General features: G+C 34.0%; 2 protein-coding genes across 20 annotated transcripts in view; one reads left to right on the top strand and one right to left on the bottom strand.

The window, feature by feature from the left end:
• Nucleotides 1–23,783, top strand: part of SEC31A (SEC31 homolog A, COPII coat complex component) — an 87,009-nt gene that overhangs the window by 15,758 nt on the left and 47,468 nt on the right. For 13 of the 19 annotated variants that reach the window (XM_057502388.1, XM_036906402.2, XM_036906401.2 and 10 more), the window contains 11 exons: nt 118–260; nt 8,659–8,758; nt 10,668–10,829; nt 11,016–11,168; nt 15,546–15,776; nt 16,690–16,764; nt 18,187–18,225; nt 18,708–18,785; nt 21,122–21,197; nt 21,555–21,733; nt 22,993–23,119. In XM_057502388.1, coding sequence (XP_057358371.1) covers nt 118–260; nt 8,659–8,758; nt 10,668–10,829; nt 11,016–11,168; nt 15,546–15,776; nt 16,690–16,764; nt 18,187–18,225; nt 18,708–18,785; nt 21,122–21,197; nt 21,555–21,733; nt 22,993–23,119 — 1,363 coding nt within the window. The remainder of the gene's footprint in view (nt 1–117; nt 261–8,658; nt 8,759–10,667; nt 10,830–11,015; nt 11,169–15,545; nt 15,777–16,689; nt 16,765–18,186; nt 18,226–18,707; nt 18,786–21,121; nt 21,198–21,554; nt 21,734–22,992; nt 23,120–23,783) is intronic. The other 6 variants (XM_057502390.1, XM_057502389.1, XM_057502397.1 and 3 more) reach the window with 1 other exon arrangement.
• Nucleotides 5,697–6,344, bottom strand: LOC118922992 (transmembrane protein 243-like). Its single transcript, XM_036906325.2, is given in 2 exon segments — nt 5,697–6,250; nt 6,334–6,344. Coding segments are annotated over 2 exon segments (378 nt in total). The 3' UTR covers nt 5,697–5,883.

Below are 23,783 nucleotides of genomic sequence, written 5' to 3'. Positions count from 1 at the left end.
CTAAGCCTGAGCTGGTATTTTCTGCTGTTTCTTTCAACAAAGGTGTATTTCTCAAGTTCATTTGTGCTTTTTGCAAAGTAATAGGATTGATATAACGTGAGCCTTACCTATCTGCAGATGCATTGCTCTGGGTTAGCTTGGCATCCTGACGTTGCTACTCAGATGGTTATTGCCTCTGAGGATGATAGGTTACCAGTGGTGCAGATGTGGGATCTTCGCTTCGCCTCCTCTCCACTCCGTGTCCTAGAAAACCATGCCAGGTATCATACTGTTCTTCTAAAGAATTTGATTTGTTTTTAAAAGCATATTTACTTACTACTTTGAATTATCAGATAATTTTTATTAAATTAGGAACTACTTTGTCTCTGTCTTATAAAAATTAATGTAAATGATTTATTTTTTTTTAATAGTCATCTGATTTTCTGTACCCAAAAATCTAGCCAACTCATGTCATAACACAAAAATGTATTAAAGGATTTTCTACTACTTATTTCAAGTAATAATAGATCAAAATTCTAGGATATCGTGGCACTTTTGGACAACTCTTGATGTTACACAATTTGATCTTTATTAGGATTATGATATAAAAGTCTTCCATAACATTCAATGTCAAGCAATGGTTGAAAAGTCTTATTTATAAGTTTTTATTTTTTCTTAAAACAAACATTTTTGAGAAATTAGGTGGTTCATTCTGCTTTTTAATAATTTTAATAAATGTGTGGATACTCTAAAAAGCTAAGAATTTTCTTGTGTTGGCTTTAGCACAATTTAAGTAGTAATTTGGCAAATTTCCTGTCATTGACATTCAGGTATATATATGTTCAATATTTTTAAACAAGAAACAAATCTCTTTTAATGTTACAGTATTTTCTAAGTACTCTGGGCTCTTTTCTTCTTTACTATTTAGAGATATATAGACTAAATTTTAAATCCTTTTTCCCCCTGTGTAGTAGATTTGTACACTAAGAAGTCTTAAAGTTTGGGATCTCTCATTGCTCTCATTGAGATTCTTGTAAAGAAGAGAGTCTGGTTAAAATGTAATTCTATTTGGATGTTATGTTTCAATCAACTTTTTAGTAAGGAAGAGATGATTTTGAGAAGTTTTAATATTTTTCTGATGTTAGATAAGGTTTTATTCATTCAACACATGCTTATTGAACACATGCTCTTTACCAAGCACTATACTAGGATTCAGTAATAGATAAAAATTTCTGCCTTGGGGGCTTACATTATAGTGGGAGGACAGCTAACATTTGTACAGCAGGTAAGTGTGTAAGCACTTTATAAATGTTAGCTTGATTAATCCTCAGAACAAACCCATGGTGTAAATACTATGATTCCATTTTATAGATTGGAAACCGAAACTCAGAAAGGTTAAACTTAGCTTAGGTCACATACTAGTCAAGTGCTGACTTCCAACTCAGTCATTTTGATGCCAGAGTCCATGTTCTTAAACACTATATTCTACTGCCAATTTTAGGAGTGGTCATCATTTAGCAAGCCAGAAAACGATATTGTGTGCTAGGAGCAAATTACCCTAATTCTCAATTTCTTCCCTCTAATAAATTTAAGAGTTGGATTATATGATCTTTAAAGTCTCTTCCATCCCTACAGTTCTGTGATTTTTTTATTTAATACTTAGTAAGAACCTAAACATCTTTAAAATGTGATTAAATATATGGATTTCTTTAAAAGGCATTCTTGACATGCCTTGACATTCTCGACATGCATGATCTGATTCTAAAGCAGGGAGGCAGTTATAAAGTACATCAGTGATGCAGTTAAGGAAATTTGAATAGGGGCTATATATTTTAAAGTATTGCATATCAAATAATAAAATATTTTCAATTTGTAATTGTGGTTATATAGGAGAATGTTCTTACTCCTTGAGGTAAGTGTAAGGGTGATGTATGATGATAGTGCAAAATGGTCAATATATATATAGAGAGAGAGAGCGAAAGGGAGAAAGACAAAGTAAATGTGGCCTAGTCAGTAAATCTAGCTGAAGAGTATAAGGGTGTGCATCACACTGTCCTTACAATTTTTACAGCAATTTTAACTTCTTAAAAATAAAATGTTGGAAACAAAAGGCATTCCTACATAATCTGGGTCCTTTTCCTCATTCTGAAAGGAGAATTGGATTGTAACAAATATCATCAAATTAAAACAACTTTTTGGTGAAAGAAAAACACTGCTAAATGTACACACTGATAATGAAGCTTATCTTTCTTTTGAAAATTGGAAAAAAAATGCATCTTAGAACTGCTGTAACTGTTTTAGGAGAATTGAAGAGTATTAATTTGTTTTTGCTTTAAGAAAGAAACTATTCTAGCTTCTGGTATTTTTCTAGTAGCTAGAATTTAAATTCTAGTGACTGCTATATTTCTTCATTTTGGTAATGTTAACTTTCCTTCATCCATCTCTATAAACAACAAAGGCATGAATATAGGAAAGACCAACTGTTGATAGATATTTTTCTGAATGATGGGATACGGGGATTTTTTTACTTTATGCTAATCTGAATTTTCCAAATTTACCAAAACATGTTAACTCTGTTATACTCGGAATAAAAAAATTCAGAAGTTATTAAAACTCAAAAAGAAGAATAATGTTAGATCTTTGGTATTTAGATCTGTAAAACTTCTCTACAGAGAAATTTAAAATTTTTTCTTTGTATTAAAAAAACTTCATATGATAGCAGAACTCTGATAACAAAAATTAGAAATATAAACAAAAAGAAAATATGAATAGTTACATTTCCTACTAATCCTTGTAAAGATTGTACATATCTTTATATGTACATAACACCATTTGTGCAAAAATTTAATGTAATTGTATATTTTTATGCAAATTTATGCACATAGTTAACAACCTTTTTCATCAATTGTGAACACTATGTAATAGTAAGAATTAGATTCTACAACATAATTTTTTAAATTTTGGTATCATTAATCTACAATTACATGAGGAACATTATGTTTACTAGGCTCCCCCCTTCACCAAGTCCCCCCCACAAACCCCATTACAGTCACTGTCCATCAGCATAGTAAGATGCTATAGAATCACTACTTGTCTTCTCTGTGTTGCACAGCCCTCCCTGTGCCTCCCCCCACATTATACATGCTAATCATAATGCACCCTTTCTTTTCCATCCCCCTTATCCCTCCCTTCCCACCCATCCACCCCAATCCTTTTCCCTTTGCTAACTGTTGGTCCTTTCTTGAGTTCTGCGATTCTGCTACTGTTTTGTTCCTTCAGTTTTTTCTTTGTTCTTATACTCCACATATGAGTGAAATCATTTGGTACTTGTCTTTCTCCAACTGGCTTATTTCACTGAGCATAATACCCTGTAGCTCCATGCATGTTGTTGCAAATGGTAGGATTTGTTTTCTTCTTATGGCTGAATAATATTCCATTGTGTATATGTACCACATCTTCTTTATCCATTCATCTACTGATGGACACTTGGGTTGCTTCCATTTCTTGGCTATTGTAAATAGTGCTGTGATAAACATAGGGGTGCATCTGTCTTTTTCAAATTGGGCTGCTGCATTCTTAGGGTAAATTCCTAGAAGTGGAATTCCTGTGTCAAATGGTATTTCTATTTTGAGCTTTTTGAGGAACCTCCATACTGCTTTCCACAATGGTTGAACTAATTTACATTCCCACCAGCAGGGTAGGAGGGTTCCCCTTTCTCCACATCCTTGCCAACATTTGTTGTTGTTTGTCTTTTGGATGGTGGCAATCCTTACTGGTGTGAGGTGATATCTCATTGTGGTTTTAATTTGCATTTTTCTGATGACTAGCGATGTGGAGCATCTTTTCATGTGTCTGTTGGCCATTTGAATTTCTTCTTTGGAGAACTGTCTGTTCAGCTCCTCTGCCCATTTTTTAATTGGATTATTTTCTTTTTGTTTGTTGAGGTGCATGAGCTCTTTATATATTTTGGGTGTCCACCCTTTAGCGGATCTGTCATTTATGAATATATTCTCCTATACCATAGGATACCTTTTTGTTCTATTGATGGTGTCCTTTGCTGTACAGAAGCTTTTCAGCTTCATATAGTCCCGCTTGTTCATTTTTGCTTTTGTTTCCCTTGCCTGGGGAGATATGTTCATGAAGAAGTCGCTCATGTTTATGTCCAAGAGATTTTTGCCTGTGTTTTTTTCTAAGAGTTTTATGGTTTCATGACTTACATTCAGGTCTTTGATCCATTTTGAATTTGGGGTTAGACAATGATCCAGTTTCATTCTCTTACATGTAGCTGTCCAGTTTTGCCAACACCAACTGTTGAAGAGGCTGTCATTTCCCCATTGTATGTCTGTGGTTCCTTTATCATATATTAATTGACCATATATGTTTGGGTTAATGTTTGGAGTCCCTATTCTGTTCCACTGGCTGTGGCTCTGTTCTTGTGCCAGTACCCAATTGTCTTGATTACTGTGGCTTTGTAGTAGAGCTTGAAGTTGGGGAGCCAGATCCCCCCACTTTATTCTTCCTTCTCAGGATTACTTTGGCTATTCGGGGTCTTTGGTGGTTCCATATGAATTTTTGACCTATTTGTTCCAGTTCGTTGAAGAATGCTGTTGGTAATTTGATAGGGATTGCATTGAATCTGTAAATTGCTTTGGGCAGGATGGCAATTTTAACAATATTAATTCTTCCTAGCCAAGAGCATGGGATTGAGTTTCCATTTGTTAGTAGTTTTCAGGGTATAGGTTTTTCACTTCCATGGTTAGGTTTATTCCTAGGTATTTTATTCTTTTTGATGCAATTGTGAATGGAATTGTTTTCTTGATTTCTCTTTCTATTAGTTCATTGTTAGTGTGTAGGAAAGCCACAGATTTCTGTGTATTAATTTTGTATCCTGCAACTTTGCTGTATTCCGATATTAGTTCTCGTAGTTTTGGAGTGGAGTCTTTAGGGTTTTTAATGCACAGTATCATGTCATCTGCAAATAGTGACAGTTTAACTTCTTCTTTACCAATCTGGATTCCTTGTATTTCTTTGTTTTGTCTGATTGCCGTGGCTAGGACCTCCAGTACTATGTTGAATAACAGTGGGGAGAGTGGGCATCCCTGTCTTGTTGCCGATCTTAGAGGAAATGCTTTCAGCTTCTCGCTGTTCAGTATGATGTTGGTTGTGGGTTTATCATATGATGGCCTTTATTATTTTGAGGTACTCGCCCTCTATAACCATTTTGTTGAGAGTTTTTATCATGAATGGAAGTTGAATTTTGTCGAATGCTTTTTCAGCATCTATGGAAATGATCATGTGATTTTTGTCCTTCTTTTTGTTTATGTCATGGATGATGTTGATGGATTTTCGCATGTTGTATCATCCTTGCATCCCTGAGATGAATCCCACTTAGGCTTGGTGTATGATCCTCTTGATGTATTTTATTTTATTTTATTTATTATTGTAATTAGATCTTTACAATCTAAGTTGTCTTTTCACCATCTGTGTTTTGTTAATGTGAAATTACATTGTACTTATAAGCAAAAGTTGGTTGCCTAGGGAACAATTATATATTCAGTTTAACAGAAATAAAAGAATATTTGTCTTAAAATGCAAGATTGTTTGGTACATAGCCTTTTGCCATGCATACATTATAAAAATTTTTATTTTTGAAAGTGAAAATTACTTGTGCTGTTTGAGCTTTAAGGGTTGGAATGTTGAAGTATAACATCAGCTCCTTAAAGAATAAGCAAATTCGTTTATTATATGTTTACCCCACAAGAGGGAATTTAGATTTACAGTTAACATGAAAATCATGTACCAGATGTCTGCAGGAATTCTTCAGCAGTCCTTATCCAGCTTGTCTTCACAGTCCTAATACATATAGCTTTGAAAAGACCTGGTAAGGATTTCTCCTTGGCAGCCTCACTTTCCCACATCATGGAAGTACAGGTTCGCACATATACATAACATGATGATAGAAAATAAGATATAGTAAATTAGATTTCTAAATTTCGGTTCTAAGTCTCCTTGTCGATACCAGTAGATAAGTATGCAGGCAGTAATACTACTCAAAGAAATGCAGACAGCAAAAAATATATTCAGTGGTTTTGGAGGTAGTTGAGGGAAAACAAAAGCACTGATCAGCGTTACTAGAATCAGTAAGCATGTTAAGCTGCCAACAACTAAATTGATGATTCAATCCTTGGCCGACGTCTCCCCGAACAGAGGTCTGTTGTCCAGGCCCCCGGTGCCGTAGGTCCTGGTAGAAAAGTCCTCTATCTTGGGGCTTCTTCACTCTCCCCAAGCCACTCAAAACGGAGCCAGCATTACCTCCCGCCGTCTCGGCCCCGACTCCCAGAGCCGTCCACTCACAAAGCACTCATGGCCACAGGCCGGGATCCGGAACCTCCGGCGGCGCGGGCGCGCTCCCCTCCCCTCTTGATGTATTTTTGAATTCGGTTTGCTAATATTTTATTGAGCATTTTTGCATCTATGTTCATCAGGGATATTGGTCTGTAATTTTCTTTTTTTTGTGGTGTCTTTGCCTGGTTTTGGTATTAGGGTGATGCTGGCTTCATAGAATGAGTTTGGGAGCATTACCTCCTCTTCTATTTTTTGGAAAACTTTTAGGAGAATGGCTATTATGTCTTCTCCGTATGTGTGATAAAATTCCACGGTAAATCCGTCTGGCCCAGGGGTTTTGCTCTTGGGTAGTTTTTAAATTACTGCTTCAATTTCATACAACATAATTTTTATTAAGGTACCATTGATATACAATCTTATGAAGGTTTCACATGAACAATATTGTGGTTATAACATTCACCCATATTATCAAGTCCCCACCACTCCACCCCATTGCAATCACTGTCCAACAGCGTAGTAAGATGCTCTAGAGTCACTACTTGTCTTCTCCGTGCTATACTGCCTTCTCCGTGAACCACCTACATTATGTGTACTAATTATAATGTCCCTTAAATTCCCTTCTTCCTCTCTCCCCACCCACCCTCCCCGTCCCCTTCCCTTTGGTAACTGCTAGTCCCTTCTTGGAGTCTGTGAGTACGCTGCTATTTTGCTCCATAGGTTTTGCTTTGTTGTTATACTCCGCAAATGAGTAAAATCATTTGGTACTTGTCTTTCCCTGCCTGGCTTATTTCACCATAATACCCTCTAGTTTCATGCATGTTGTTGCAAATGGTAGGATTTGTTTTCTTCTTATGGCTGAATAGTATTCCACTGTGTATATGTACCACATCTTCTTTATCCATTCATCTGCTGATGGACACTTAAGTTACTTCCATATCTTGGCTGTTGTAAATAATGCTGTGATAAACATAGGGGTGCATATGTCTTTTTGAATCAGGGATCTTGTTTTCTTCAAGTAAATTCCTAGGAGTGGAATTTCTGGGTCAAATGGTATTTCTGTTTTTAGTTTTTTGAGGAACCTCCATATTGCTTTTCACAGTGGTTGAACTAATTTCCATTCCCACCAACAGTGTAGGAGGGTTCCCCTTTCTCTGCATCCTCACCAGCATTTGTTGTTCCTTGTCTTTTCGATGTTGGCCATCCTAACTGGTGTGAGCTAATATCTCATTGTGCTTTTAATTTGCATTTCCCTGATAATTAGCGATGTGGAACATCTTTCCATGTGTCTGTTGGCCATCTGAAATTCTTATTTGGAGAAATGTCTGTTCATATCCTCTGCCCATTTTTTAATCTTATTTGCTTTTTGGCTGTTGAGGCATGTGAATTCTTTTTATATTTTAGATGTTAACCCTTTATCAGATATGTTGTTTACGAATGTGTTCTCCCATACTGTAGGATGCCTTTTTGTTCTACTGATGGTGTCCTTTGCTATACAGAAGCTTTTTAGTTTGATCTAGTCCCATCTGTTCATTTTTGCTTTTTGTTTCCCTTGTCCGAGGAAATGTATTTAGGAAAAAGTTGCTCATGTTTATATCCAAGAGATTTTTGCCTATGTTTTCTTCTAAGAGTTTTATGGTTTCATGACTTATATTCAAGTCTTTGATCCATTTTGAGTTTACTTTTGTGTATGGAGTTAGACAATAATCTAGTTTCATTCTCTTACATGTAGCTGTCCAGTTTTGCCAACACCAGTTATTGAAGAGGCTGTCATTTCTGCATTGTGTATCCATGGCTCCTTTATCATATATTAATTGGCCATGTGTGTGTGGGTTTATATCTGGGCTCTCTTTTCTGTTCCATTGATCTATGAGTCTGTTTTTGTGCCAGTACCAAATTGTCTTGATTACTATGGCTTTATAGTAGAGCTTGAAGTCGGGGAGCATAATCCCCCCAGCCTTATTCTTCCTTCTCAGGATTGCTTTGGCTTTTTGGGGTCTTTTGTGGTTCCACATGTATTTTAGAACTGTTTGTCCTAGTTCATTTGACATAATTTTTAAGTTCACATTTTCTTATCAGAAGGTGACCTGCAGTTAGTTACTGTATAGTAAGGTTTGGGGGCATTTGTTTTCATTTTTTGTTATGATAACACTGCACACAATATTGAATATCTTTATAATGATCAAAGAGCATGCACATTATTAGTTGCTTTCCAGAAAGTCTATATGAAATTACACTTCCATTACCAGTGTGTGTCTCTGAAGCTTTGGTAGAAGTGATTTGGAATTTGGTTTTCTTAAGATTAGGGATTTCTTCATTTCTTTGTTACTTTTATAGGGGAATTTTGGCAATTGCTTGGAGCATGGCAGATCCTGAATTGTTGCTGAGCTGTGGAAAAGATGCCAAGATTCTCTGCTCCAACCCAAACACAGGAGAGGTATGGGGAGGAACTGTTTCTCAGACTTACAGCCTTAAAAATATTTTATCTCTAGGTGAATAAGAAATTTTCCAAATGGTTTCTTTAAAGCATTATTATAATTAAAGACATGTGAAAGTAAATAAAGTGTGTGAAATGTTAATCTAGCAGAGATTTTATTAAGAACATCACCTAATAGTTGTTTTCATCCAGGAAAATCAGTCATTAAAATAGTATATTTGAAATTAGTAACCATGTCCAATTCCCTATTTCCAATAAAAGGTGTTTACCTAAACTCAGAAATACTTGGTTTGATTTAACATGTGGTTTCTGGATATCAATATCTTCAAAATGGAAGTTTTCAGGTTTGGGTCTTTTTCCTGGTTTACTATTCCTGAAGATCCTCTCTGAGTTTTGGAAATCAGTAGATGTAGGTTTTTAATCTCTCTTCTAAATCATACAGCAAGAATATAGTATTTCATAATATAATATTTGTCATATGTTCTACCCATGGAATTTTATACATTGGAAATGTTACCTTATTAAATATAAATGTTATAAAAATTAGTTTTATTTGCCTTGGGTCATGGGCTAAAAAGGTCTTCTAACTAGTTGAATGGTTTCTGTCTTTTTCAGTATTGGGCAAGATTTTAACTACAGTTTCTAAACTTTTGTCTTTCCTAAATTAAGATAGTTTGTTGCAAGTAATTTGCTAGTTACCCTAATGAAATATTAGTAAAAATAAGAGTATCTTCAATAGGTTTTGATCTGTACTATTACAGTAAAAATGAGTACTTTTCTTATTTGATTGTGGTTTAAAGTTTTCAGATGTGGTGATGTCATAAAAATATAGGAACATTAAAGTTAGGGGAGATGAGAAAAAATTTAAAAGTTTTGCCTCATATGGTTTATAGACCAAAAAAAAGAAAATCCTGCATTATACACTGTGCCTTTCCAAGTGAATTAAAAATTCCTAGAGATTACTGTTCTGATTTTCTCAGTTATATATTTGATAAAATGAATTTTTGTATTTGATTGTATGTACTTGAAGGAATAAACTGTTAATGCTTGCTACAACTAATTCAGTAGATTTTTTAATTCAAATGCAAATTAGGAACAGACAAGTGATTGAAATACCACAAAGCTGCCAGGCTTATCAACCAATTTAAGCATCAGAGATTAGTAGGCTAAGTATAAAATAAATTTTTGCTTTTTTTTTAAGCTAAATTGACTTACTTCTTAAAGACATAAAACCTATGTTCCTATGCACATTAGTTACCATCACACCAACTTTGAGTTAGCAGCAGTTATTACAACATAAGGGTCTGACATCAGCCATTGTTTAAAGTTTTTCCATGTTCCTTTCCTTCTAAAGAAAACTGTGTATGCAGAATTCTGTTTCAGTTTTGCAGTAATGAGAATGATGGGTGCTTTCTGTTTCAGTTCTGCAGTAATAAGAATGATGTATGCTCTCTCACTTGACTAAAAGCCAGATTTTTCAATGAATTCTTCCTTCTCAAGATTATTTTTAAATTTGTTCTTCAGATAGTCTAAATATGGTTGTTTAAATCTTGGCAAGCAAAGCAGTTGGACAGACACCAATTTAGTGTTTACCAAGCTGGTTCTAACGGAGTGTTCTCGTCTTTCAGATGCTTCCACTACTATCATTTCAATGAAAACAGAAAAACCTCAGTTTTTAAGATGTATTTATTCCAAATGTGGTTAAAATTTTGAGTTGCATTCTTTTTGGCATAATAGACCATCATAATGGACTTTTATTATACTTTAAAAATTTTCTGCATATGTGTTTCCTGGCTAAAGACATTTTCTAAGAAAATATGTTTGATTAAGCTATACTTGCTGATCATATTTATTCAGGTATTTTAGCTGTAAAGTGGCTATACCATTTTCTGACTTTTTTTTTGCCTAGGTGTTATATGAACTTCCCACCAACACACAGTGGTGCTTTGATATTCAGTGGTGTCCCAGGAATCCTGCTGTCTTATCAGCTGCTTCCTTTGATGGACGTATCAGTGTTTATTCTATCATGGGAGGAAGTGCAGATGGTTTAAGGCAGAAACAAGTTGATAAGGTAATAATAGGAAATCTGAAGGTTTTTTATATACCTGTAATAATTCATTTTATTATGTAACTGTTTTGAAAATGGCCTTACTGATCAGTGCTACTAATTGGAAAATTGTGATAAATTTTTCTTGTATATGGCTTGAAAACATGTATATGAATCTTGTATGAGTCACAAATTCTCTTTTTTTTTTAGCTTTCGTCTTCTTTTGGGAATCTTGATCCCTTTGGCACAGGACAGCCTCTTCCTCCACTACAGATTCCTCAGCAGACTGCTCAGCATAGTATAGTGTTGCCTCTTAAGAAGCCACCCAAGTGGATCCGAAGGCCTGTCGGTGCTTCCTTTTCAGTAGGTGGATTTGTTTTTATGATCCATAAGTACAAAGGACTTACACTGGAAAATGTTATTACATAACTTAGTTGGAAGAAGATTGAGTTTGAGATGTGTCTGGGGTTTTTATCCTTCAAAATGGTTTCTCAGGAAAAGTGGGACCTACTCCCTTTTTTCTGTTTTCTTTTTTTTTTATTGTGTAGTATATACATAACAGAACTTACCATTTTAACATTTTGAAACATACAATTCAGTGGCATTAAGTGCATTCACATTATTTTGCAACAATCATACCATCCAACACCTCCTTCCCTTGTTACATTTATCTTTTTCTCATTCTCCTTCCTTCATTCCTTTTCTTTATTTTGGAGGAAGGTGTATCTGTATATCCTCCTTTCTTCTTTTGTCCCTTATTCCTATTTTTGTTTTTTTTTAATTGCCAGTTTCTTTTTCTTTTTTTGGTAAAACACATAGCATAAAATCTACCTTCTTAGTTATTTTTTGGTGTACAGTGCAGTATGTTAACTGTATGCATAATGTCCTCAAGGTTCATCCATGTTGTGGTATATGACAGCATTTCCTTCTTTAAAAAGACTGAATCATATTCTCTTGCATACATACCATATTTTCTTTCTCCATTCATCTATCAGTGGACATTTAGGTTGCTTTTACCTCTTGGCTGTTGTGAATAATGCTGCCGTGAATATTTATGTGCATATTATCTCTAAGATCCTATTTTCAGTTCTTTTGGCTATATTCTCAGACATGAGATAGTTGGATCTTATGGTAATTCTATTTTTAATTCTTTGAGGAACCTCTGTACTGTTTCCCATAACTGCTGTACCATTTTACATTCCCACCAATAGTGCACAAGGGTTCCAATTTCCCCGCCTCCTCACTAATACGTTATTTTCTGGTTTTTACGTAACAGGCATCTTAATGGATGTGAGGTGATAGCTCATTGGGATTTTGATTTGCATTTCCCTAATGATAAGTGATGTGGAACATCTTTTCATGTGTCTGTTGGCCATTTCGGTGTCATCTTTGAAGAAATGTCTGTTCAAATCCTTTGCCCATTTTTAGATTGGGTTGTTTGGTTTTATTTTTGTTGTTGAGTTGTAGGAGTTCTTTATATATTCTGGATAATAACTCTTTGTTAGATAAATGATTTGCAAGTATTTTCTCCTATTCTGTACATTACTTTTTCATTCTGTTGATTGTTTCCTTTACCTTATGTCTATTTTTGGGGTTTTTTGCCTGTGTTCTTGATATCATATCTAAGAAATCACTGCCAAATTAATGTTCTAAGCTTTAGCTTAGGGAACTCTGGCTATCCCTTTACATTTTTATCATCGTAACAGATCATTATACACATCATGGAATTCTTTATCTTTTTTAAAACTGAATGAATCATTTCCTCTGCATTTACTATTGAGTTCTTGCCATCATTCTTCTATTAATCAGGTTCTGAACATTTCCTTTGGCCTTGTGTATTCATTTCTCAGGTATAGGTATTGATCTCTTTATAAATCTCTTAGATTTATTTCTTTATTTTACATTGCTGTTACTTTGCCTAATTCTTCATCTTTCCATATTGAATTGTTACATGGTTGCATGTCTATCACTATATTTTCTGCCTCCAATGTATACTACATATTCTAGATTAATCTTCCTAAAATAAACCTTTGATTATGTCATTCATATATCCACTCTTTGGATTTATTTAGTTTTCTCATTCCTCCTGTTTGATCTTTTCTACTATCTACACTCCTACCTTTGGACGTTTGCTTTTGTTTGTGATTTTCCACATTCTTTACTGAATCCTAACCATCCATCTAGTTAGTTTCTTATCTAAGTAATTAAAACATTTATTATTATAAAATTACATATTTACAAGGTTTAAAAGAAAAATTGTATACAAAAGCTGCTTTTCCCACTCCTAAAGATAAATCTGCTTGAGGACAGAAACTCTAATTCACAGGTGTGTTTCTAGTGCCTATAATGGTGCCTGACAATAAAAGATGTAGGCTATATATATCTTTGGAATGAGAAGTGAACATCATCTTCCTCCCCTTTCCCCACTTCCACTCACTAGTATTGGAGTATTATAAAGACAATTAATTATATTCCTTTCTTCCTTATATGAGTTTGGAATCAAATGAGAGAGATATAGACTCAAAATATAAGCTTTAGTGCTGTCATAGCTAAATTGGAAGCTAAATTTCAGATTTGCAACCATAGTGGACCTTCTAACTAGAACATAGGCTCTATGAAAGCTGGGCCTCAGTCTATTTTGTTTGCCTCTATATCCCCAGTAAATTCAATAAACATTGTTTTAGCTTCTGTCCTGTATTAGGCAGCCTTACCAATCTAGCTAAAGGCAGATCTAAGTACTGTAGGGCTTTCTTTGAAGGTACTGGCAACTTACCTACACAGACTAAATAGCTCTATGAAGGAAGATGATACACAAAAAGAAGCCCTGAAGAACTGGTAGAATGATGCTGCATTTCTTCCCTGGAAAACAATGCCAGTCAGTCCTTTCCCAGGAGAGTGTGAGGGACAAAAAGAGGCAGGAAGTGTTTTTCTGTGCTCATCCGCTTACAGAGTGCAAATGAAAGTGCCCTCTCTGTGGGCATGAGGGGTGCAATGTCACTGTCCACCTCAAACATCTTTGGGTTACCATTATTGAAGTTTTAGAAGTCTTATTCATTTTTATGATTATCTTTATAAATGTAAATAATTCACCCAAATGTCCATGTCTTGATATTTCTACTTTATATAGTATTGAAACTCTTACGCAATATTAAATTAGTGTGTTTATACTTCCAATTTTTCTTTCCAAATTTTTATGAATGACATTATTATTTTTACATTGCTGAAGTTTAAAAAATCATTGTGTTCTATAGCAGTATTTAAGTTTTCTATATTTGTTTTCATTGATTTAAAAATCTGATGACTAACATTTGAATTATAATTATGTAATATTACACAGAACCAAATAAATGAATAAACCTAATTATCTTGCTTTGAAACCTAGTTTGATTCTTGCTTCTGGTGGTATAGTTTTCCCCAGCTTTCCTTTAACTTAGGGAAACCCAGTGGTTTTGCCCTTCTGTGAAGTTCCATATCATGTGTGGTATTATCTACTTCCCATTCAGAACTTATATATGCCCGTTGTATCCAGTTTTATTTTCACGTTAATTCCTTTAAGGATTATGGTTTGTGTTTTCTTATGTTTTGGTATTTCCTACAAATCTCAATATAAACACTTTAAACATATTAGACATTTAATAAGATAAGTTTGTGTAAAGCACATAATTCTCCTTAAGAGTTACTAAGTGTGAAGAACCAAATGTGGGCTTGTGTTTCCTTCTTATATTTATTTCTTAAGAATATATTAATCAGATATTAACTGTCTTCTTGCTGCCTAGAAGACAGATATTGGGTACTGTAGGAGATAGAAGAATTAAGTAGACTCGGAGCCTTCCATGTAAGTGAAAGAGAGGCAGAACTTTGCATCTACCCTCCTAGGGTTTCCAGCTGGGCCAGAGAATTAAACTGACATCAGACAAACAGGAGAAAAGCATACAGATTTTTACATGTACCTGGGAGTCTCCATAGGGAAATGAAGACCCAAACAAATGGCAAAACCAAAGTGCTTACATACTAGGTCAAACAAAGAATGGCAATGTGGGAAGTAACTAAACTATATAGAGAAACAAAAGAGAGATCATTGTTACTTAACAATGAGGTTAAGTTTGTACAGAGGTCTGTTTGTACAGAGCTCTCTCAGCTGCAACTCCCATTTCTGGTGATAAGAATGTTTCTTTCCTCCTGGTACAGGGAGAGCAGCTCTCACATGGGAGTTCCATCTCTTGCTTTAAGGAAAAAAGGACGTCAGAGTGCCTTTCTTGCTCCTGCTCTTTTTCAAATAGTGTTTAGCTCAAAATAATCCTTATGCCACATGGCATGTTTTGGGGTGGCGTATTCCACCATCCTTTAACTCAAAGCCTAGAACAGAAGGTAAGGCAAATACATAGAACTAATAGTTGAATCAGAAGAGATATGTGATATACCAAGGGCATCTGGGTTGGAGGAGGTAGCATTTGCCTGGGCTTTGAGAAGGAGTAACACTGAATATATGGAAGTTAGTCAAACAAGTAGGTGAGAAATTGTGGGGCACAGAAAATAGTACATTTTGTCTAGAAGGTGGGTTGTGTGAAGAGGAATACTAATTGAAGGCTAGGGTCAGATTAGCATATGGGAGAGTGTATAAGCCAGTTTTATCCAAAGTGATGTATTTTGGCCACAGTTCTTTGTTAGCAGGTTTACAATAAGCACAATTTTGGGACACATTTTTGTGGCTCAAAATTTGTTCCCTTTTTTCTTTTATAGTTTGGAGGCAAGCTGGTCACCTTTGAGAATGTCAAAATGCAGTCTCAGCAGGGAGCAGAGCAGCAGCAGCACTGTGTGTTCATTAGCCAGGTTGTAACAGAAAAGGAGTTCCTCAACCGATCCGACCAACTACAGCAGGTTGTGCAGTCACAGGGATTTGTCAGTTATTGTCAGAAGAAAATTGATGTTTCTCAGACTGAGTTTGAAAGAAACGTGTGGTCCTTTTTGAAGGTAAAGTTGGTCTTAAAACAATTTTCTTTCATTATCTGCAAATGTATTCTTATATTCTAAACTTGTCTTTCTATTAAAGAGAATAATTCAAAGAATGTGATTTCAGGAACCTCATGATGAAATTAAAGAAGCATTATGAAAGCATATGACCTAACTTTATTTCAAGACTTGTACCTTCTTTGCTTTGAAAAGCCCAATTTGAAGTACTTTTTAAATAAATAATAAGCAATATAATAGATGTACTTAAGCCAGGGAGACATAACATTCAACAGACCTATTTTAAAATTAGAACATAAGGCTTAGTATAATAATATAGTGTTTAATTTCTGTAGTAGATGCAGTTAAAGAAAATGGGAAAAGAGGGAAGAGTTATAGGGGAGAGAGATTGGAGGCATTTCTCATCTGTTTTACTGAGTTGCATTTATGACAATAGAATAACAAATCGAATTTTCTAGTTGGTCATTTTGCCTCCACTTGAGTGTCTATTTCTTGATACTAATTTCCCCAAAAAAAGAGATCTTAAATGCAATATGGTAAAATTCTAAAATTATAGAATTTATTTTTATATTTTGTAATTAAGAATTCATTTTGGGAGTTCCAGGATATTGAATGTTTTACGTACTGTGAGTTTTGCATTCATACACCTTTGGACATGATTTAGTTTGTATTTATAAAAATTATAGTTTAAAAGTAAACTGTACTCAACCAGGGTAATTAATTTCTAATACACTTACTATTAAAAAGTAACTTGTTTTTTAAAAAACTATTATTTGGATCTTTCTTACAGTGAACATTCTAGTTGATATAGCAGATTTAGATATTTTTAATAATTCTACTTGGAATTTGATTATTTCATTAAAAATCAGGCTTTTAAATGCACATCTTTGTTTTAAGAATATGTCTTTTTTTAAAGGTAAACTTTGAGGATGATTCTCGTGGAAAATACCTTGAACTTCTAGGATACAGGAAGGAAGACCTAGGAAAGAAGGTAAACTTTTGGGAAAGTTAAAAGGCTCTCCTTCTACAAGTAAAATGTTTATGTAGTGTGGGGGGTGTTTTTTTAGTAAAGTTCTACACAGATTTTTTCAAATCATTTAGTAAACATTTCATAAGAATTTGTGTTCTGTTGCCAAAAGTTTTTGATACACATTGTTAAATGTGAAACTCCTCATTATACCTGAATTGAGAAGCTGCCAGAACCACCTTTAATTCAAACTTGATCTAAAGACCTGTGTCAGATAGAATTGGGCCTTGAAAGATAAGAAGCTGTGAACCTTAAGCAATGGAAGTAACACTTCCATTTTAAGAGCGTATGTAACCAACCAGTGGTCCTGGGGGGAAAGGTAGAGGAAACAGTTAAGAGATCACTCTGGTTCACTACTGGTTCACTAGCTTAAGTGGTGAAAAATAAGGTACCATTTCAAGCAATCACAATTTTCTAAGCTATTTATGCCTTTAGCCCACAGTTCCTGAACTGTGTATTGAGTTGGTCCAGCTAACAGGTAACTAGTAAATATGGAGCAACAGTGACTTATTGTATTGAACCTGAATGAACAAAAAGTCTAAGTGGTTTGATTAATATTTTGACTTAAAAAAAGATTCCCTTTTAAAAAGAGGAAGTCATATTCCAGTTTCATAAATTTCTCAGAGAGAGGCTTGATTATTATTCCACAACGTTGACATGAACAGCAGTAAAAATGCTCTGACTTTGGAAACATGAAGAAATATTTTGGATTCTTTCTGTAATTATATTAGCCCCTTGCCATTCTTTGAAAATGACTAGTTTTCTGTAGCATTGAAAGGTTGTTGAATCCATAGTACAGGTTGGATACTGTACACTCTAGGCAGTACCAAGCACATTGAAGACTAGCGCCCCTTTGATACCAGGCAGACCTGGGGTCATACCACACACCCATCTGCTTACTGGCCACATGTCTGTGCTCACTTCTTTAGACTTTTTTTTTTTTAACTTTATTATTGGTCTAAATTTGTTGATGCTAAAACTTTTTTAGGTTTACAAGAGATTAAACATCAAAGTCTTACTGCAAACCTGCTAGCAAAAAAACAAGGAAATAGAATCTGATTGTTGGAATACTTATAATAGTAGTCCTTTCCATAGTGAGTGCCTGAAAAACTATTTTTAAGACTAATTGTACATGTTTTATTTAAAACAAAGTAGAAGAAAACCTGCTTGTTTTGAGGCCAATTTTGTGATTGAATAGCAGAGTGAGATGACATGTGAGCAATAGAACTCCATGTGATCAACACTAGAACTATTGATAATGAGTTTGCAGATAACCATTCCTGATTGTCTGTGGATTTTTGCCAGTGAGGATGCAGTAAGAGGTGAATATTTGCTATATGCCTTGAAATAGAATTCTATTTAGTAGGTGAGTTGTTTTTATTTCAGATTGCTTCGGCCTTGAACAAAGTGGATGGACCCAATGTGGTAAGACACACTTGAAAAATGGCTACCTTGTAAAAATTTGATTTAGGTCGTAACAAGTAAGGAGATGTAATTTAAGAAAGTTGTCTGTTTTATTGCTTTGTGATGTAATAATAATTGCTGATTGCAGATATTTTAATAAGTGAATAATTCTCGTTTTAAAACGGTGTAAGTTTAGCTGGTAGAGCATACCTTTGCCTTGACAGTATTTGAGTAAAGGAAAAACAAAACCAGTGACTGCTCAGGTACTTAAAAGGTTAAGATTTTGTTGCTAAGGGACATTTGGTAGGAAAGAAACAGACGATCTTTGCATTAATTGCTCTTTGCTTTTCCTCTAATGGTGTTTCTCAAACAAAGTTACTTAGTGTTGCTTTTTATGATTGTTGTGAATGTTGTTGGTTGGGTCTTTTATATTAACCTGTTCACTAATAACCTTTTAATGTCACGTTCTTCAACTTCCTCTGTAATTGTTTTGTGCACCAAAGACTCTTAAGGACTCTGAACAAGTACCACAGAGTGATGGGGAGGAGAGCCCTGCTGCTGGAGAGCAGCTCTTGAGAGAGGTACTTATTTTCTTCATTTTTAATTACATTTGTTTATATCTCTTTGAAATATGGAAAATTTTCTTGACTACTTGTTCCAAAATAAATTGGAGTATATTGTGTTTTTAGAGATGTTTAGGATAAGAGTGTATTCACTAGTTTGACATAAGTATCATCTTTGAAATCTTTAGTTTTCTGACCTAGCCCCCAGCTTAGCTGGTTTAAAATTAAGTTATGTGAGATTGACTTAATTTGGTCAGATGGATATCAGGATGTCAGACTGAAACTGGAGTTTATCAGAAATCTACACTGCATTGCTCGTGAAGTCAAGTGTTTTTCTTGGCACAGTAATATTTAGGGCCCACTTATCGGTAGCATAGGCTTCTGAATTAGTTTTGAACTTCCCATCTGAGTAAAGAATATTTCACGAAATAAACTGATTGTCATGATTTACTGTAAACATGTGTCCTGAGTTGTAATTGACAGTTTTTATAACCAGTTAAAATAGAGTCCTTGTACACAAGAATTGCATCATTAATTTTTTTCCTTGTAATTTTCTGGATTAATTTTAACCACTAATAAATAATTCTGTAATTTACTATACTTGCTTTCTGATTATATTTCATATTGGAAAATTAATGAACAAATTCTTGTTTCTCATCTCATCTTTGACTTCTTCATTGTTCTGTGTGATATGGGGATATCCTAATAACTATGGAATATTACTTAAAATTTTTACTAAGCTCTAAAAATGATTCACCATTAGACTCTTACAAGATGATTATAAAAAACGTTTTCCTTAAAAATGGGTCTTCTAAGATTTATTTAACCCAAGAATAAAGGGTCTGGGTAAAATCTTACTGAAAATTTGAACTGACTTTGGGACTACGTAGACAGAATTACAGGATATATTATATTAAGTACACATTCATTTATATGCAACTAGATTAACTATGCATTATCAAATAGAGGACCATTTGGAAATACACTCATGAATTAATAAGTAAGAATAATGTGTATTTAACAAAACAATAGTCATCAATGTGTATTTTCAGAGTATTTGAAAAAATTTTGTTTAAAGAGATAAAATTTTCCCCTTTATCTTGATGATACTGTTTATCAAACATAGTACCTTATGTATTGAAGATACTCAGCATGTAATAAATTGTACATTTTTTGGCTTTACATATATATTTCAGAAGTCCATAAATAAAGATTTATTAATGGTATTTAGAAAGCAAATTTGAAAGATTGTGAGTTAACAGAAAAGATTTTTTTTGTAAATTCATTAACATCAGTATCTGATTTATTCTTTGATGTGAATAACTTAAGTTCTAAAATATTTTTGAGCATTTAAATTCTAAAATGCTTCTCTTTAGTTGGGGGAAGAATTAAGATTGCAGTTATTCTCCTATAATAGTCAGTATCAGCTAATTAAGCATAATTTACAGATGATGCTATGCTGTACACTAAAATTACCCAATCCAAAAGTGCCCCTGACTTTGAGTACTAGGCACTTTAATTGTATGTGTAGGGAACCAGCACAGAAGATCGGTATTTTATCTCATGCAAGACAGCTGTGTTTTTCTTTAAAACTTTTTATCTCTTTGATATATTTTATTTTTTTCTCTTCTTTTGAATTTTTATGCATAGAAGGGAAAGTATTTAAAGTACCCACCAGCAGTATGCCTTCATGGTATTTCTCTTATTCTAAAGAAAGAAAATGCTGATTTTCTTTTTACTCAGCCTTACAGGTAGTTTGAGAAACTTATGGTAGAACTATATATGTTTTTACTAGTACCTGCTGTTCCAGGTATGTCTAATTTAAGAGAATGTAAAATCTGTAATTGGATGTGAGTATATTCATGAACAGTCTGTTTATATATTGCATTTATATAAGGACAATAACTTTTTTTTAATGACTGATCCAATTAAAAGACCCTGTGACTAAACCTATTTAACAAAAACCTTTAGGTGTGTAGAAGCAGGGTTTTAAAACATAAACATAGTATTATTAAAACCATGTATTTTGCATGTTTCAAGCTGCTCTTATTTGAAGTATATAAGAAAGCAAAGATTCTTCAGCTTTAGTAACTTCTGAGCTACTAATAATGGATGTACACTTAAGTTTGTTTAACATTATTCCTGATGACCTTGGATTTAATTATGGTTGCATAATGGAAGTTAATGCTTACAGAAGTCATGGATCTTAGTGTCAACTTGGATCTGAGGACTTTTCTAGAAGAACTTGGAATGTTGTCTAGTCAGTAGATGAAGCCATGCATAAGTTTTGTTTTGCCAGTAACTTACTCAACATTTTCATTCTGGCTGAATTGCTGCCCTTTCCATCTCCTTAGCATATTAAAGAGGAAAAACAAGAATCTGAATTTCTACCATCAGCTGGAGGAACATTTAACATCTCCATTAGTGGTGGTAAGAACCTATTTGGCTTTGATTTCTAATTTTCTTAACCATTTGAAAACAGATGGTCTCTAAGTTTAAGTTAGAAATTTTTTGTCATAGGTGGCAGAGGTTTGAAAAGACCTCAGTTTTCATGTAGTTGTTCTGGAAATGGTAGTATGTTCTAACACCTACGTGATAGAAACGGTATAATAATCTTAATTATTCCAGTTCAGACAATCTGGAAAATGTGTTACTAGAAATTAATCCACGAGTAATATTTATAAATTAGCATTGTGTCTTCCTTTATGTGTGCATGTAAAAATTAATATGTTTAACATTTTTTCTTGTGACAGAAACTTTTAACTTGAATGTATTTCCTTATTGCAGATATTGATGGTTTAATTACCCAGGCTTTGCTGACGGGTAACTTTGAGAGTGCTGTTGACCTTTGCTTACATGATAACCGAATGGCTGATGCCATCATATTGGCCATAGCAGGTGGACAAGAACTCTTGGCTCAAACCCAGAAGAAATACTTTGCAAAATCCCGAAGTAAAATTACCAGGGTATGTTATTTTAAAAATAGATAAACATTATCTGATTATGAAAATAATACACTAATATTATAGATAATTGAAATGCAGAAAACAGTAAAGAACAAAAAAACCACCTGTAATTCCTTGACTTATAGTTTTTCCAGATAGTTTGGTGTGGTTATTCCAACTTTTGTTTTCTGCATAAATAATTTTTTTAATGAAAATATTCTTCATATTTCTATTGCAGAAAACTTAGAACACAGAAAATTTTTAATTTGTCATAGCCCCTGATTCTTCCATCAGATTAGTACATATCCTTTCAAATCTCTTTATATGTATTTGTAGAATTTTTTGAAACCAGGACCATATATGGTGTGTTTATTTGCTTAGATATTGCCACGTATATTGTGAACATTTTCCCATATCATTAAGATTCTTATGGAAGTTTTTAAATTTTTTTATAATATTCTATATAAGAAGGTGTGACTTCCCTTATTTTGGAGTGTTTAGTTAGTTGCAGTATTTTTCTAATGTAGGTAAGATAGTGATAAAAATCTTTGCTGTGCCTAAAGATTTTGTGCAAATTTCTAATTGTTCAGTGAGGCTATAATCCTAGGAAAACAGTTTCTGGTACACAGGGTTTGAACATTTTTAAGCCCCTGCTTGATGTTACTAAATTTCTTTCCATAAGAGATGTCCTAGTGTTCAGTCCTACCAGCTGTCAAGTTCCCCAACCTTATCTCATGCACTCTCTCCCCTTAGACTCTCACTTAGTAAATCCTGTCTTTTAGCCACTCTGGCAGCCTTTCAGTTCCTCACACATTCCAGGTGCCTTTTTCCCCAGGACTTTGTATCTAGTGTTCCCTTGGCTTGGAATGTTGTTTTTTTTTCCTTCTTGATGCAGTTAATTCTGACTTCATATCTTAAATGTCTATATGTTCAGTAAGTTTTTCCTGATCCATCAGACCAAGTCATATCTTCCTGCTAAACGTTTTGATAACACCCTATACATTTTCTCCTCAACATTTTATAAGATAAATTTGTGTGTGGGGTTTTTTTGTTTGTTTATTTGTTTTGTGTGTGTGTGTGTGTGTGTGTGTGTATTTTTGAGGAAAAGTAATAGCATCTTTTATGTCATTTGGTTCAAAGATGTACTTCACTTTGCTGCTCCTTTATTCTGCATGAAATACTGTGAATAGTAGTTTTCAAAAATATGATTGAATAGCCAGAGTTAATTTTTATTAATATACCAAAGGCTTTTAATTCTCTCTTTGTTTTCCTTTCCTAAGCTAATTACTGCAGTGGTGATGAAGAATTGGAAAGAGATTGTTGAATCTTGTGACCTTAAAAATTGGAGAGAGGCATTAGCTGCAGTATTGACTTATGCAAAACCAGATGAGTTTTCATCCCTTTGTGGTAAGAAAATGAGCTTTATATTACATCTATGGCATGGTATGTTGTAAATAAAATTAGTGACATATTATTAGAAATATTTATAAACTTACTAATCACAAATAAGAAAAAAGTTCTCATTTGATTGCTTTTCTCAGAATTGTTAACCACATTACTTCACCATGTATAGTCATTGTATTTAATAATACTGTTTAGTGATTTTGGTTTCAGACAGACCAGACTTGGAACCTTGCCTCTGCCACTTACTAGCTATATGACCTAGGAAAACTTACTTTCCAAGCATTGGGCTATTCATATGCAAAATGGCATATAATTAGCTCTCACTTAATAAATTCTGGCTTGATAAAATTAATAGTTATAGATAAAATAACATTTGAGTAGAAATTACCATCAAAGGGTATGACTAAACTGATGGCTTAAGGAATAATAGTCATTATTTGCAAAAAGAAGCTTCAGTCTGCTAAAGTAAGAGTGAGCAACCATTTGCTACCTTTAAAGTATTATTAGAATACAAAAATTGTAAGATACAACTTTATTATCATAAATAATTTATGGTACTAGCTACCATTGATTTTAGTCCAAACATGCCATATTTTAGTCCACTGCTTACAAAAGCACCCAATGTGATGAAATGGAGTTAAATGCTCATCAGGCCTTTTCTGTTCAA

Source organism: Manis pentadactyla, chromosome 5 (genome assembly GCF_030020395.1).
Source record: "Manis pentadactyla isolate mManPen7 chromosome 5, mManPen7.hap1, whole genome shotgun sequence".
NCBI classification, from domain to species: domain Eukaryota; kingdom Metazoa; phylum Chordata; class Mammalia; order Pholidota; family Manidae; genus Manis; species Manis pentadactyla.
Note: the sequence above shows the minus strand (reverse complement) of the source record. Positions and strands in the feature narration are given on the sequence as shown.